General features: G+C 60.7%; 1 protein-coding gene across 1 annotated transcript; it reads left to right on the top strand.

The window, feature by feature from the left end:
• Positions 1–4163: 4163 nt before the first annotated feature.
• LHX4 (LIM homeobox 4) lies at positions 4164–14743 on the top strand (the record flags this gene model as incomplete). The annotated part of the gene is made up of 6 exons (XM_084211131.1): positions 4164–4279; positions 10048–10219; positions 13151–13353; positions 13530–13684; positions 14084–14255; positions 14346–14743. Exons 1-6 carry the CDS (start codon positions 4204–4206, stop codon positions 14741–14743), a joined length of 1176 nt encoding a protein of 391 aa, XP_084067257.1. The 5' UTR covers positions 4164–4203.
• Between the last annotated feature and the right edge of the window lie 2187 nt (positions 14744–16930).

The raw sequence follows: 16930 nt of genomic DNA, 5'->3' as shown, positions 1-16930 counted from the left end.
GGTCCCGGCCCGGAGCGGGGCTGGCTCCCCCGAGCCGGGTGCCGGCCCTGCCCACCGCCGGGTGATGGATGGGCAAGGTCTCAGCGCTGCAGCCCGGCTGCCTCTTTCTCCTTGATTTCCCTGGGGCGTTCACCCCCAGCGTCAATATCCCCCCCCCCGCCAGCTGCTCCCCTGTGCGGGACCGAGGGGTTGCGGTGTGGGGCTGCCCGTGGTCACCTCAGCCCCCAAATAACCCTGTGGGGTGGGCAGGGGCTGCAGCAGGTGCAGGGAGTCGGGGATTAGGGCCGGGGAGGTGGGCGCTGCCGGAAGGGGGTTAGCGGGATGCCCAGATTAGCATCCCCGCCAGGCCCGCAGCCTAAAGCTGCTGTGCACGCAGGAAAAAGAGAGTCTAGTAAATAGACTTTCCGTAATCCTGTTTGGTGAAGTCCCAATCCTCCCGGCCCCGGCTCTCCCGACCTGTGGCACCGGAGTGTCCCCCTCCAACACCGGGGAGCCCCGGTGCAGGGCACAAAGGGGCTGCTGCAGGGCTCGGAGTGTCCCGCGCACTGTGTCCCCTCTCGGGATGAATTGGGGACGGTCCCCCCTCAGCCCTGCACGGCGGGAGCTGCTATGGCCACACTCACAGGTGGCACGGGCTGTCCTGGAGAGCCCAGCCCGAGCCCCCGAGGTGCCCTCCCTGGTGGGGTCACCCCTTCCCGGCACTGCCACGAGCCCGGGGGTCCCCGGGGCTAATTACCCAAATGGCCGCGGGCTGCCGCGGGGCGGCCGCTGTTCCCTAATAGAATTTACCCTCAAGTGCAATTTAATTTTCCGCGAGGCCGGTGGCCAGCCCCCCGCACACCCAGGCACCTTCCCACCCCTTCAGCGCTCGCTCCCTCCAGCCTTGCCCGTCTTCCCTCTCCCTCCTCGGCACAGGGAAGAGCCTTTCTCCGCCGGCATCCCCTCTCCACCCGCGCTGCAGCCATAAAACCACCGGGGGTTCTCTGAGCGCCGATTAATTTTCAATTACAATTAGCAACGCCCCTGCCTGCGAGGGAAGAGGCTTTCCCTGGCTGCTGGTGAGTACCCGGCTCTCGGTGTGCTTGTCCCGCAGCAGGGATGGAAGTGGGAGCGGGGAATTCTTGGGGTAATTCAGACGTGGGGGGCGATGGGGCTCGGGGTGCTACGGCCAATGCTGCCCAGAGGGGAGGTGGCTTCATGCCAAGAGGTGGCTGTGGCAGCTTTGGACTTGCAAGGATGTCTCCACCTTCTTCTGGAGGAGCTGGTTTTGTCACACGAGGGGACTCTGGGAGCCGGGCTGCCACCTGGGAAACTCGCTGCCTGAGTGGCACAAAGCTCAGCTCCCTGGCACCTCCAAACCCGTTTGGGGTTTGCTGACTCAGACAGAGCCGCACTGTCAGGACCTTATCATTTCCAGATTTCCTTATATTGCCTTCTATTCCTTTACATCTCCCCCAGTTGTGCCTAGAAACCCCCTTGTTGCACCAGGGGACGATGCACCCATGTCCCCCTCGGTGCCACAGTGTCCAAGCCAACCCTAATTCCAATGTGCCCAGCGCTGGGGCACACAAGGGGAGGCTGGCTCTGTCTCTTGTCACAGGCTCTGGGATTTACCTGCATTGTATTAACGATGAACCCCAGCAGGGAAGGTGTGGGAGCAGCATCATCCTCGTGCTGCTCGTGTCTTCCTCGGGCTGCCGGGCCACAGGGCTCCAGGCAACGCCAAGGAAGGAGCAGGGCATCTGTGCGGGGCCAGAGCCCCCCAAAAGTGCCCCAGAAATGCACCCTGATGAAAATCACCCTTCTGCAGGCTCGTCACCATCGAGCCTTAGCTCTGATTTAGCTCTGGGAGGTGGAGAAAGCCCGGAGGGGGAATATTTCACACCCACCACATATAACCCCCCCCCTCCGTGGGCACCCCCAGGACCCAGCAGCATTTTGGGTGGCACAGAGAGGATTTGCTGGGCAAGCACCTCATGCCCATCTCAACCACCCTCTCCTTCCTGGGAAATGGGGAAAACAAATTCAAAAGAGACCAAAAAAGCCCAAAGTGATCTAAAAAATCCCTAAAGAGACCAAAAGATCCCCACCAACATAAGGAACAGATGGACAGCAGGAAGGATGGAGGGGAACAAAGCCGTGCTACCAGGAGAGGAAGGGATGAAGGCTCTGCTGGGAAGATGTGTGAGCCAGCAGTAGGAAGATGCTGGTAGGGTGGTTTTTTGGTGGTGGCAGCCCCCCGACTCCCTCCCTCCCCCCCAGCAGCACGATGCTTCCCCAAGGTGAAGGCTCGGTGCTGTGCGGCTCCCTTTGCCCGCTCACCACTTCCAGGAGTGATCCAGAGCAGGGGAGAGGGGGCCGGATCAATCTGGCGAAGCAGAAAAATGAATGAAAATTGAATTCCCCGAGGAGAAGGGGGTGGAGGGAGCTCTTATCCCGGCTGAGAGATAAATCAGAGCGTGCCAGAGAGCTGGGAGACCGCGGTGACTCCCGGCAGCGGTGGAATAATTAGGGAAATAGGCTGGAAAAGCAAAGCAGCAGGACCAGGGCCGCGATGGGGCAGTGTCCGTCTGTCCGTCTGTCCGCGAGTCCGGCTAAGCTTCTCCCGTCAATCTGCCTGAGGGACCTGCCTTTCTGCGTGTTGGCAGCCACGCTCTGGCTGGCCGGGCACTGGGGGGACCCGGTGGCCCCTGCCCCGGGGGGCTGCGGAGCGCAGGTGGCCGGGGACGGCCGGGGTCTGGCGGCGCTTAATGCACTTAGGAGCTGCAGCGTGATTTAGGGGATGGGACGGGAGGGGCTGGGATCCACCTCCCTGGGGTGGGAAGCAGATTTTGGCGTTCGGTGAACGGCAGGGTTGAGTGCACACCGGTGTGCACAGTGCTGGTAAAAATGGAACTTTGAGGGGGTCAAACCCCAGCATCTCATAGAAAAACTTCAAATTTTTCCCAAGGAACCATCAGGCTTAATACATTCCTTAGGTTTTATTACTTTTATTTTTAAACTTTTTTTTTTCCCCAGTTGCTGGCTTGTTTCATCCGCACATTTCTTGACAGGGCGGGGTTTCAGGTTTTTTCAGGTGGGAAAATCCTCTTCCTAAAGGTGTGGAAACGAATGCTTGGCATGGGCACACCTGAGCTGAGGGTGGCCGTGCCCTGGGCTGGGTGAGCATCCTCCCTCACTTGCCAGAAGCTGCCGTGTGCCGCCTCTCTGAGCAGAGCGGGATAGCCCAGCACATTTGACACCATTGTCCCCGAGCCGGTGACACGGCGAGCATCGGGAAGGGTGATGCTGGGGCCACCCACCCTAACTCCAGCTCCATTTCGGTGACTTTCCTCGCTCAGCCCTTGGCTGCCAGGTACCGCCGCATCCGTGGCGGGGGCTGCGTCGTCTCAGGGTTCTCCCTCAGTCCCACGGGGATCCTCACGGAAGCCGCAGCCACACCGAGCCCTCCGGCACTGCCACCCTAGTGCCACCACGGCCGGCGGGCTGCCAGGCTGGGCACGCTGCGGCGCCGAGCTGGGCCGCCTCTGTCCATGCCCAGCGTGTCCCCTGGGGAGGCACCATCGGCATGGCCCCAGGGCTGTGTCACAGCGCCCTGTGGAAGCAGAGCTGGCCATGGCGGGGTGACAGCCGCTGGGCAACAGCTCACGGTGCCGCGGGACGTGCCGCCGTCCGCCGGGGCCACGGAAGAGCCCCTTGGCCGAGCCTCCATTCCCAGCGGCAGGAGGGACAGGGCTGGGGCTGTGCCCGAGGCGGGGACTCGCCGACGCCTTCCACGGAGCGGGAGCAGGTCCTGGAGCCCCGGGAGCGGAGCCCGCCCGCGGCCTTGGGCTCGTCCCTCTCTGTCCCTCTCTGTCCCCAAAGGCACCGCCGGCCCCGCCCCGCCCCTTCCCCGCAGGCCCCGCCCCCGCCGCACAAGCCCCGCCTCCCCGCCCCAGGTCCCGCCCCCGGCGGCGCGGAGCGGGCGCTGATTGGCTGCGGGGGGCCCGTCCCGCCCCCGCCCCCCTGCGGGCGGTGACGTCAGGCGCGCTCCCCGCAGGGGAATGAATGGGAGGCGGGCGGCACCGGCGGGCACCGGCACCGGGACACGGCACCGGGACACGGCACCGGGACGCGGCACCTCCCGCCGCCGGGCTCCGCCGGCCCGGCCCGCGGCTCTCCCGCCCCTCTTCTCTCCCCTCCGCCGCCCCCCGGGCCAATAAAATGATGCAAAGCTCTGCGCTCGCTGCCGAAGGGGCTGTCAAGGGGCTTCCCGAGATCCTCGGTGTGCCGGTGCAACGTAAGGACGCTTTTCTCTTCTCCCTCCTTCGCTCCCTGCCGCAAAGGCGGCCCCGGGCCGGCGGGGCAGCGCCCTGCGGGCGGGCAGGTGCCTCGGCTCCCAGTCGCTCCCGGTTCTGCACTTTCCGTTCATTTTCCCCAGCGCCTAGCGCCGTTCACGGACGCGAAAATGCGGAGGGTGCGGGAGGGAGAGCGGTGCCCGGGGCGGGCGGGCAGCGGAGCGATGCGGGCCCGGCCCCGACGGGGAGGACGGCGCGGCTCCGGCTGTGCGTGTGTGAGCCTGAATTCGAGTGTGAGTGTGAGTGTGAGTGTGAGCGTGCGTGAGTGTGAGTGTGTGTGTGTGTGTGCGCGGCCCCGGCCCCCGCCCGCTCCCGCTCATCGCCGACACACCGCGCACGACACCCCGCTGATATCGTTTATCGCGACAGGCGGCGGTGGGAAGGGACCGAGGGCCGTTCGTGCGCGGTACCGGGATGGTACCGGGATGGTACCGGGAGGGCGAGCCCGGCTGGGCGCCGCGGGGCCCCCGGAGCGATACCGCCGCACCCGCGTCTGTCCAAAAATCACCCGCGTGTCTCTGTGGGTGCCTGCAGCCCTGCAGCCACAGGCAGCGCGTCCGTGGGGTGCGCACAGGCACGCGTGGGGCGCACGCACGGCCGATGGAGCCCGGTGGGGACGGTGCACCCCGAGGGGGGATGCTGAGCCGAGCTGTGGTGAGCCACGGGGGCTGTCAGCCCTGTCGCCCTTACAGGGCCGAGCCCCGCGCGGGGGCATCCCGCGGGCACTGTGGATGCCCCGCTGCGGATCCCGGTGGGGTTCGGCCGTGCCCCGGTGCGCCCTGGGGCTGCGGGCCGGGGGGACCTCCGCGGGCGGCCACCTGCGCGGGTATTGCTGCTGTTGTTGTTATTGTGATTTTTGTTATTATTATTATTATTTCTCCCCGTTCGCAAACCGTTCCGAGAGGGGGGCGTCGCCGCGCTCCCGGAGTGGGGGGACCCCGCCGGGGCGATGCTCGGCCCCCCCACAGCGGCGCCGAGAAAGTTGAGGGGAGGGACCGGGGGCGGCGGTGGAGGAGAAACGGGACGGGCCCGAGGCGCGGGGCAGCCCGGCCGGGATCCGGGAGCCCGGGGGCACGGGGGGCACGGGGGTGCCCGCTCCGGGACAGCTCCCCCGCCTTCGGCCGCTCCCCGCGGAGCCCCCGCGCCGCTCCCTGCCCCGCACCGGGCCCGACCCCCCCGGGTGGCTGGAATTCGTTTCCGTGGGTTTTTCGGGGCTGCCTCTTGCCGTGGCTCTTCGGGGGACCTGTCGCCGTTGTGCCCCGGTTCGGTTCGGTCCCTTTGCCGAGCTGCGGGAGGGTTAAACAGGAGGGCCCGTTTAACCAATTTCACCGCAGCAGAGGGGAAGAAAAATCGCGGTCAGGAGCACAGAGATGGTGCAGGGATAGGGACAGGGACACGCAGGGTCTGTCCCACCACCGTATCCCGAGTCAGGCCGGTTCCGAGTAGCTGGGTCACTTTTATGGCCTCGCAATCCCTTGATTTAAAAGAAAAATGAGGTGCCCAAACCACCGTGGAGATGCATTGCCCCAGAATAGCTCCCAGATCTGGCCCTTCCCGGAGCCACCAAACTCCCTTGCCCATGACATTGTCATTCCTGTACTGACAAATGGATATAAAGAATTAGCAGAAAATAATACAACGATATATTATTATTATTATTATTATTATTATTATTATTATTATTATTATTATTATTATTATTATTATTATTATTATTATTATTATTATTATTCAAATGTTGCTATTTGTATCTCTAGTAATGCCCTTATTAACAATAATTATAATTAATATTATACTTATTTATGCGGGGAAAAAAATGGCAGAAAGGAAATGGATGAGGCTGGGCTGCTGGAAATCATCCTCCTGTGGTTTTCCCGCTGCCCCAGCTTGAGCCCTGCGGCCGCTGCCAGCTCCCAGCCACCTGCTTTCATGTCGTGACAGATTTGGGGCCTGATCCTGCCTCAGTGACACAGTGGCCCCCTCCGAGCCAAAGGAAATTGTCCCTGGTCAGGGAACCCCTTCCCAAGAGGCCGCCAGCAGCACCTCGATATTTCATGGCGTGTGAGAGGAAAATCCGTGACATTTTCATTTTTAATCGCTATTAAATCACGGTTTTTCCCCTCTCCTTAGCCACCAGTTTCTTTATTTTCTTTATTCTTTATTTTAGCATCTCTTTCTGCGGGATTTTGGGGAGCCGAGCAGCCTCTCCCCCCACCACCCCCCACCCCCCCCCGACAGGCCTCGCTTAGCCTTGCAGACGGGATTGTTAAAAATAAAATTCCCAATATTATTTATGAATATTGTTTTGCAAATCTCACCGGAGTCAAAACCTGTGCCAGAGGCTGCGGGAACAGTGCCCGGCTGCCGGCAGGCTCCGGCCAAGGGGCTGGAGCGGGGGAGTGATTAATCGCCGCCGAGAAAGTCGTTTGCCCGCAGCAGAGAAATGAATTGGAAGGTTTTTGCATGTGAAGGAATGATGTTTCCTCCCTTCAGAAAGACTTTTGAAGGAATCCCCGGACCGGCGCTTTCCTTGGGCTCCCTGCGGGCTCCGGTACCGGCGGCCCGGGCCCCTTTGGGCTCCGCTTTCCCCCCGCGCTCCCGGCCACCCATTCCGCAGCATCCGTGGGTTCCGTCCCTTCCCCCGAGCGGAGATTGCTGCCCCAGAGCCGGGATTTGTTAGTCCGGAGCAGGAGGCTGCCCCAGAGCCGGGATTTGTTAGTCCGGAGCAGGAGGCTGCCCCAGAGCCGGGATTTGTTAGTCCGGAGCAGGAGGCTGCCCCAGAGCCGGGATTTGTTAGCCCGGAGCAGGAGGCTGCCCCAGAGCCGGGATTTGTTAGTCCGGGGCAGGAGGCTGCCCCAGAGCCGGGATTTGTTAGTCCGGGGCAGGAGGCTGCCCCAGAGCCGGGGTTTGTTAGTCCGGAGCAGGAGGCTGCCCCAGAGCCGGGGTTTGTTAGTCCGGAGCAGGAGGCTGCCCCAGGGCCGGGGTTTGTTAGTCCGGGGCAGGAGGCTGCCCCAGAGCCGGGGTTTGTTAGTCCGGGGCAGGAGGCTGCCCCAGAGCCGGGGTTTGTTAGTCCGGAGCAGGGCGCTGCCCCAGAGCCGGGATTTGTTAGTCCGGGGCAGGAGGTTGCCCCAGAGTCGGGATTTGTTAGTCCGGGGCAGGAGGTTGCCCCAGAGCCGGGGTTTGTTAGTCCGGGGCAGGAGGCTGCCCCAGAGCCGGGATTTGTTAGTTCGGAGCAGGAGGCTGCCCCAGGGCCGATCGCGGTGCCCGGCGGGGAGCGCATCCCCCCGCGCTGCCCCCGCGTCTCCCCCGCTCCCTTCCGGAGGGGCTCCTGCGCTCTGGGGGATTACTGCGGCCACCGGCCGGTTTGTTTCGTTTCGATCGATATTTCTCTAATTTTTCCCGTCGGGGAGAGGGGCGGGGAGGGGGCAATGGGAAGACGGACCCGGCGCTAATAAATCACGGCGGCGGAGGGGCCAGGCCGTGGCTCGGGTGCCCGTGCGTGGGAGGGAACGCGGGGAGGAGGCGGGGGATTGCGGATCTGCCCACGGGCTTCCGTGGGATACGGCCAAATCCTGGCGGGATGCACGTGTGCTGTCCCCTCCCGGGGCAGAGGGGACCCCCAGATTTCCCCCCTCCCCCGGGAGAGGTTGGCACCGCTGCTGCTGCATCGCCCGGGGACCCCGCGGCCGTGTCCCTTCCCCCCCGAGGAGCATCCAAACCCCCCTGGGTGCCCAAACAGGGAATGCCGGTGGGCAAAGACAGCCTGGGAGAGCCTCGTTCCTGACGTACCAACTGTACCCATTAACTTTATTCCTGTTCTATAAAATAATCCAGGTAAAACGAGCGCAATAAACGCGAGGTAGGGAGGCAGCTGCCTCTGTGGCAAAGCACAAAGCAGGGTGCAGGGCTTGAATTTGAGATATTTTCTCTCTGCAAAGCGGAGGGACATCTCCTGGTTCCCCTGGCGGTTCCCCCTTTTGTTATTGTTGATATTACTATTATTATTATTATTATCATCATCATCATCCCGTGTGTGCACACAGGCATCATTGCACACAGAGGCACCTGTGCGTGGGGATGGTGCCCTGCATCTACAGCGAAATTGGAAGGAAAATCGTTCTCCTCTTAAAATAAATTAGTTTTCTTTGGAAATTTGAAGGGAGATATCCTATTCTCGGCTGCAGTTGTTTGCGTGTTGAAACTGAGCTGCGTCGCTGCTTTTAGGAAGGGAAAATCTCTTTGTTGGCTTGTGAGAGTGTGGGACGGGTGCACGCAAACGCACCCGTGTTTACACAAATAACCATTTAGACACCAAGCGTGTTTCCCGGAGATGCTCACGCCTTTAGGAAACGACCCAGAAGGATTTCCCGGGGCCGGTGCTGCGCTGGTGCCGGTGCCAGAGGAAAATCCCAAATGGGTTTCACAAAGCCAGCCTGGAAATCGTGGCTGGTGCTGGAGGGAGGGCAGCGAGGCGTCCCGGTGCTCCCAAACCGAGAAGGGAAAGAGGCACCTCTAGAAGCCGTAGAATCATTCATTTTTTGATTTATGGCGCGGTTACTGCGGCAGAAGCAGCAGCCGTGGTCTGAGGGGCGCTGGGGGTGTCACAGTCCAGCCTGGGCAGCGATGGGATCGGCTGCCCCCACGTGAGGTACGTGGCAGGACCCCAAAGGATTTTGAAATAATGTTGTTCGAGGCTGTAACAAGATGAGATTTTTCCTGTGCTCTTTTCCTCCTTCCCCCCCGCCTTTATTTCCTCCTTTGCCCGTTCCGTCCTCTTCCCCCCGCTCTTCTTTTCTTTTCCCCCTTTTTTTTTCTTCCTTTTCTTCCTCTTTTTTCCCCCTTTTTCTTTCCCATTCCCCTTTCTCTCCCTGCCCCCCCTTTTCCTTTTTTTCTTTTCCTCCCTTGTACCATTCCTTTCCTCTCTTCCCTCACGTTTTTTGTTTCCCCTCTTTTTGCTTTTTTTTTGTTTCTGCTTAATTTTCTCCTTTTTCCTGTTTCCTTTTTGAATCTTTCCTGCCTTTTCCTTTTTTAAAAAACATTTTTCCTTCTTGTGAATTTTTTTCCTTCTTAAATATTTTTCCCTTTTAAAAAATCTTTTCTTTTTATCTTCCTCTCTTTTTCTCTTTTTCTTATTTTTTTCCTTTCAAAAAACCTTTTTCATTCTATACCTCTTTTTTAAAAAAATCCTTTTTTCATATTTTTCTTTTTTTGTATTTCTCAATATATTTTTTCCTTTTAAAAATCTTTCTTCCTTTTAAAAATGTTCCTTTTTAAATTTTTTTTTTTGCTTCGTGGTTTTTTTTGCTTGTTTGTTTGTTTTAATATTGTTTTTCTTTTAAAACCTTTTTCTTTTTGCCTTTTTTACCCCCGAATCCATCCGCTTCCATGTGTGTGAGTCAGAGAGGGGCAACAAGCGGTGTCCCTGCTTGGTGCTTGTGCCATTCCAGAGGGAGGGGAGAGGCAGGCAGGGAAAACGCGGGGCAGAGAGCAGGACACGGCCTGAAAAACGGGAAGGGAAAGCACCGCGCGTGTGTCTGTGTGTCTGTCCGACCCGGCCGGGGCAAAGGTTTGCAGAGGGGGATGCGCCGCGACCCCGGGGATTTGAGGGGTGGCATCTCCAAAAACCCCAGGATGCGCCCGGGCAGGATTTTGGGAGCCCCGAGGGGTTGCGGTGGCTGACGCTGCTCTTCTCTCCATCCTCTCCGGGCAGAGATCCCCCAGTGCGCCGGCTGCAACCAGCACATCCTGGACAAGTTCATCCTCAAGGTCCTGGACCGCCACTGGCACAGCTCCTGCCTCAAGTGCGCCGACTGCCACATGCAGCTGGCCGAGCGCTGCTTCTCGCGGGCCGGCAGCGTCTACTGCAAGGAGGATTTCTTCAAGTGAGTAATTCCCCCCAAAGGCAGCGCCTCCCTGCCCGCCGAGCGAGAGAACAGCTGGATTTCGAGCGTCATTTCTCCCAAATCTTCCCGCAGCTGGTTGTGGTTGTGGCAGTAAAGGGGATGTCGGTGCTTTGCAGCCGCTGCCCGGTGGATGCTGCTTGTTGGGATGTAACCACGGGAAAGCCCCAAATCTCCCCGCGGCTCCTGTCCCTCCCCCGTGCTGCTGTTCATGCCCCCGGGGGTGACATCCTGCCCTGGTTCCGCTGGCCCCGGCTCCGCTCGGAGCTAGAGGGCAGGAGAAACCCGCGCAAGGCGCCCACAGCGCTGCCTCTTCCTCCCGAGTGCCTCCCTCGCCTCCTCGGGATTTGCTGATGCTGTTTCTCTCCCTTCACCTTTTACCCCTTTCTTTCTTTTTTTTTTTTTTTTTTTTTTTTTTTTTAATCCTTTCTTTGCTCCCATTAGCGTGAAAACCTCATTTGATTCCTTGGCAGCCGCCTCTGAGCTGCGCGATGCCCCACCCTTGGCATTTTCCCGATCCTACGAGACAGGACAACCCGTTCCCCATTAAAAATGGACTTTGCCTTTAGGATGCTCTGGTCTCTGGCTGCCGGTGAAATTTGGGGATTTCCCCGAGGGATAGAGAAGGTTTTTTGCTGGGGGTTGGATCCTGGCCGGAGGGTGCCTGTCACTGCTTGGATGCAGCAGCTGCTGCCCCTCGGGGACTAAAGCCACCTCCTGGTGCCATCATCTCCGCACGGGCTGTCCCCACCACCCCTGACCGCAATCCTAAAGCCATCAGGGTTAGTCCCTAGACGGGACTTCCCTGCCTTCCCGTCCCCAGGCTCTCCCAGATCCTCATCAGGCACCAGGACCAAAGATGCAGCTCGGATTTCTCCTTCCCGGAGGCGGTCAAAGCGGCCGCTCCAGCCTGGGTAATAACACTTCACTTCTGATGTTTTCCAGCCTATTAATCTCCGAGTCGTTTAAATAGTCGCCCAAAAGGTGCGGGTAATCAATGTTAATTGGAGTTGAAAGATCAGCGACTTTCTCAGATGAGGTCCTGCCTGGATTATTTGGTGCCAATCAATAGCAGCTCGGCGCTCGCACCTCACCTTTCCTTAACCGCTCATTGATCTCGGGGTAGGGAACCTGCAGGGGACGTGAGGGTTGCAGCCCAACTTCAGAGGCACTTGGCAATGCAGGAGCTGCTTTGGAAAGGATCAGATCGATTTTTGATCTTTTTTTTGTCTTTTTTTTTTTTCCTTCCCCCGAATTGCAGCTCTTGATCCTTGGCTCTGTCCTGGATCCTGTGTCCCCAGATGATGTGGAAGCACCCCGGGGTGTGGGGACAGTTGTTAAAATGGCTTTCACAGTGTTCTGTGAGAGGGGGTGAATGGGCAGGCGATGGGGGCTGCAGAGTGGGCACCAGCTCAGCCTTGGGAGCAGAAAAGCATCCTCTGTCCATTCCATCCCTCTCCCTCCTGCTTTCCTCCTCCCCCTCCTCCCTCCTTCCTCCTCCCCTCCATTCCCACCCTCCCTCCCTTTATCCTCCATTCTATCCTTTCCCACCTTTCCCTCCCTCTCTCTTGTCCATCTCCTCTCCACCCCTCTCCCTCTTTCCCCCTTCCCCTCCCACCTTCCCTCCCCTCTGACTCCAGGAGAGCTGAGGCGTCCCCAGCAGATGTCCAGGGACTCTCCCTTTAGGATACAAGTCCAGAAAATGGATACAAACCAGGTTTACCCTTCTCACTTTCTGCTTCCAGCACCCCAAAATCCCGCTGGCCCCACTCATGCCCAGTACCTGCCACCCATCCCTGGGTGACACCTGCGTGGCTCAGGGACAGTCTCAGAGACCCAGCTTTGGTGGCCTGGCCCTGGATTTCTGGAGGGGATGAGCAGTCACGGGGCTTGAGGGTGATTTTTGAGGCTGTTCAGGCCTCAGGGGACAGCCAGAGGTGCCTGGAGTGGCTGCGCTCCCCCGGCACCCAAATGCCACCCCTGTCCCTGCAGCCTCGGGCTGGGCCCAGAGGGATTGGGCGTTCCTGTTCCTGTTCCCGCTCCTTCACAGCAGACGGGGCAGATTTATCCCGACAGCTTTGTCACCTGGGCTGCTGCAGCACCAGGCCGGCTCTGCGGTGCTCTGTGGTGTTTAGGGCTGCTCTGGGGAGCAGGGGAGAGCTCGCAGAGCCCTGTGGAGCCAGTGGGAGGTGGGGATCTGCCCCAGCTGAGTGCCACAACATCTGTTCCCAAAATCACCAGTGGAACATCCGCTGCCTTTTGGTTTCCTGCTCACGGCACGAGTCACCCTTCGTTCAGTGAATTCTCCTCCTGCACACTTTCTGCTCCATTCCTGCACACTGCGTGAACCTTCCCCACTCCCTGCAGCCTCCCTGTACCATCCTCGCGCGTTTCTTCCGCGCTGCTCCCACACTCCTTGCGCCGTGCTCCTTCCACACTTCTTTTCCCACTCTCACCCCCGCCTTGCACGCCGCTGCCACACTTCTCCCGCGTCCCTTGCACGCTCCCTGCAGCCGCGCTGGCAGCTTTGCCGGTGCCCCACCCCACCCCACGCCCCTGTCAGGCCATCCTTACGGTGTAAGAGCCCCATCATTCTGCATTAATCTGGGATTCATCATGCCAGCGGGGCGGCGTAATTAATTTATTTGGTATTAATGTGGATGAAATATGTACTGTCCTTGCAGGGGAAAAATCAGGCAGCCTATAAGCATTAGTTAAAAGAATCATTAAAATCAAACCTTCCTCGGCTCCATTAGGCCGGTCTCTCACTCTGAGGAAGATAAACCCCCGCCGTGTGAAGTGTCATGCATAATAAGGTTGATCGCCGGTTTAAACTCTGCCCCGTCTCCCGCTCCCCATCCCGGCAAAGCCCACCTCGCCGGGGGGCTCAGGGTCGCCCGCTTCTCCCCGCAGGCGTTTCGGGACCAAATGCACGGCGTGCCAGCAGGGCATCCCCCCGACCCAGGTGGTCCGCAAAGCCCAGGACTTCGTGTACCACCTGCACTGCTTCGCCTGCATCATCTGCAGCCGGCAGCTGGCCACGGGCGACGAGTTCTACCTGATGGAGGACGGGCGGCTGGTCTGCAAGGAGGACTACGAGACGGCCAAGCAGAACGGTAGGCGCCCCGAAAGGGCTGCGAGGGTCCCGGCACGCTCGGGGGCGGCCGTGGCTCGGTACCCGCCGGGCTACCCGCGGGAAGCGGCGCTGCGGGCTCCGGGGCAGCGGCTTTTGGGGGGATGCTGCCCAGGGTGTGCTGCTGCTCGGGGCTGGTACCGGCTCCTTGGCTCGCAGATGACTCCGAGGCGGGCGCGAAGCGGCCCCGGACCACGATCACGGCCAAGCAGCTGGAAACGCTGAAGAACGCCTACAAAAACTCCCCCAAGCCCGCCCGCCACGTGCGGGAGCAGCTCTCCTCCGAGACGGGGCTGGACATGAGGGTCGTGCAGGTGAGGCCGCGGGCGCCCCTCTCACCCTGCCCCGACACGAGGGCGGTGCAGCCTCTGGGGGCTGCGTTTAGGGGATGCCGGGGTCGCGGGGGCATTGGGCTGCAGGGATGATGGGCTGCTGGCTCGCATGGGGGTGCGGGAGCGGGAGAGCAGGAGTGTTGGCGTGCAGGTTTGCAGGGATGCTGGCTTGCACGGGGGTGTAGGCGTTGGCGTAGCAGGGTGTTGGTGTGCCGGGGTGCTGGCACGCTGGCATGTAGGGGCGCTGGGGTGCATGTAGGGGTGCCGGCGTGTAAGGGGTGCCAGGATGCCGGAGCGCTGGGTTGCAGGCGTGCTGCCACGCAGGACTGCCAGGGCGGCGGGGTGCCGCGGTGCCACCGATGTCCCCGTTGCCCGCTCCAGGTGTGGTTCCAGAACCGACGGGCCAAGGAGAAGCGGCTGAAGAAGGACGCGGGGCGGCATCGCTGGGGGCAGTTCTACAAGAGCGTGAAGCGGAGCCGCGGGGGAGGGAAGCTGGAGAAGGAGAGCTCGGCCGAGGACTGCGGCGTCAGCGACAGCGAGCTCAGCTTCCGCGGTGAGCGCGGCGGCCGAGCGGGGCCGGGGGGCCGCGGGGCCGCCCCCGGCGCTGACCCCCCGCCTCCGCTCTCCCTCCTGTCCCCGGCAGACGACCAGATCCTCTCCGAGCTCGGCCACAACAACAGGGTTTACGGCTCCGTGGGGGACGCGGCGGGCGGACAGTTGCTGAACGGCGGCTTCTCCATGGAGGGCACGGGACAGACGTACCAGGACTTGCGGGACGGCAGCCCCTACGGCCTCCCGCAGTCGCCGTCCTCCATCTCGTCCCTGCCGGCCCACCCGCCCTTGCTCAACGGGCTGGACTACGCCATGGACGGCAGCCTGGGGCTGGTGGCCCACGGGGCGCAGGGGGTGAGTCAGACGCTGCGGGCCATGGCCGGGGGGGGCCCCACCTCCGACATCTCCACGGGGAGCAGCGTTGGGTACCCAGACTTTCCCACCAGCCCGGCCTCCTGGCTGGACGACATGGATCACCCCCCCTTCTAAGCGCTGCTCGCCCCCGCCCCGGCCCCCCGCGCTCCCCCCGGCCCGCAAGCGCAGCACTGAGGGCACCCGCCGGCGGCTGACCTTTCCAGGAGATCCCGTGGGAATCGGCCCTGGAGGGCTGCAGGGAGGGGGGACAGCGCCGGCCATGGCTGGGGTGGCCGCGCTCGGGCGGGGGGCACGGATGCCTTTGGGTGTAAGCACAAGAGAGGCGGCGGCGCACGGCGGGGACCCGGCCGCGGCGGGGCCGGCGGGAGGGGAAGAAGAACAATCGGGGGTGGCAGAGCCCATCCCGGCACCCGCGCCGGCCCCGCACCCCTGCCGAGCACCGCTGCTATTCTCAAGAGTTATTTTTCCATATGGTGTTGAAACGCAGCTCGGCGCTGCCCGGAGCCTCCGCAGAAAGAGAAGTCTATATTGTAGAAGGGTTTATTTTGCCGGGGCCGTTGCCCCGCTGCCCAGGGGCCATCCTGCCTGCTCCCGGCCTGGCGGCCGTGATTTATCCCCGGGCACGCAGGAGCGTCGCTGCTTTGTACCATGGTCACGCGAGGGGAAGGAATAAAATAAAAATTGCCTCCAGCCCGGGATGCCCGCTGGCCGAGCTGTGCCACGGCAGGGCCAGCCGGGATGCCAGGATGCAGAGCGGCCACTGGAGGGGTGGGTGAGAGAGGTGGGCAACGTTTGCTCTGAGAGCACTGCAAAAAAATTCCTCCCACGCAGGGGAACAGGAATTTCGTCAGCTGCAGCAGCACCTGCGTGGTGGTGGGAAGGGGAGGCGATTGGGCTGTGAGATGCTCCTGGTATGGGTCACCCTCCTCCTTTGGTGCCGTGGGTCTGGTGGCACCGAAGGGTGAGTGCAGGCAGCCAGGAGGGATCCCGGCGGCTTTGGCACATCCCACCAGCCCCACGGGGTCTGCTCCTGGCCAGGCTCACTCAGCACCAGCCCTTGCTCAAAAGCCACATGCCCATCTCCCCCAGCACAGCCACATCCCCTACCCTCAGACATTCAGCCCCAGGGATGAGATCCAGCCCCACACTCTCTGCCCAGGGTACCCAGCTCAACCCCAGCCCCACAGGGATGCCCCTGTCATGGGGTGCCTGCCACCCTCTCTGTCTCTGGGGTGATGCTGATGATCCCAGGCTGCCCTTTAGGGAGGGCTGGGGGTGGATCCAGTTAATCCAGGCTCCTTCCAGAGGTGTGGAGGCTCCAGAAGCAGAGGGGGAAAAAAGAATTAAAAAAAAAAAAAAAAAAAAAAAAGGAAAAAAAAAAAAAAAGAAAAGCCACACAAGAAAGCACATCACTGGTCTGTCCTTGTCCTTCCTTGCCCCCCCAACTGGGTGCCTTGGTGCTGCAGGAGCTGCCCCAGCTGCATCCATGTGCCTCCCCCTCCTCAGCCTTGGGTGCTGCTTCGTGCCAAGCTCCCGGCCTTGCCAGCCCTGGTGGAGAGGGGGACGGGGCAGAGCTGTGCCTGCTGCTCCCATCCCCCTTCAACAAGGCCAAAAGCCTCCTCCCCTCGCTGTGTAAATTTTGTACAGTTCCAGAAAGTGAGAGTCTTGTTTCCTGGGGGAATAAAAAGGAAAAAAAAATAAAACCCAACAAAAAGAAGAATAATAAAAAATTTTAAAGAATAAAACCTTATTTATTGCCATGTCTTGGGGGAGAAATGATGCCCCCAAATTGCCCCCGGATTCGGGCCCAGGGCGTTGCTTTTGTACCCTGCCTCTAGTGTGTTGGCATGAGATGTGTACAGTCACCCCCTCGCCGTGAGGGAAAGCGATGGCAAATAAACTCGGGATGCTTTTTAGCAGCTGCTGTCTTTGGGATTTTCTGTCTTTGGGATTTTCTTCCTCAGTGGGAGGGCAATGCTCACCACCGGCATCGCCTGCTCCGGCACCGCCGGCTCTTTGGGGTCAGGACTGCCAGGGTCGTGTCTGGATGGTGGCACTGACATCCCTGGGGGATGGAACAAGTGGCACTGGTCATTGTGAACTGGTTTTTGCTGGCACTGAGAGGTTTGGGGTGGGAGTGGCCCAGCCTTCCTGCCCCCTGGCAGCAGTGGCAGTGGGTGCCTGGCTGTGCCTCCAGGTGAGACGGAAGGGCCGTGCCAGGCAGGAGGGGCAGAGGGCTCCAAGCTCCTCCATGGGCACCGGTGTGTTGGCTTTCTATATTTTAATCATTTTAACATTTAA

This window comes from Fringilla coelebs (assembly GCF_963513975.1).
Source record: "Fringilla coelebs genome assembly, chromosome: 9".
Lineage (NCBI taxonomy): Eukaryota > Metazoa > Chordata > Aves > Passeriformes > Fringillidae > Fringilla > Fringilla coelebs.
The sequence above is the reverse complement of the archived record's forward strand: the minus strand, read 5'-3'. Positions and strand labels throughout refer to the sequence as shown.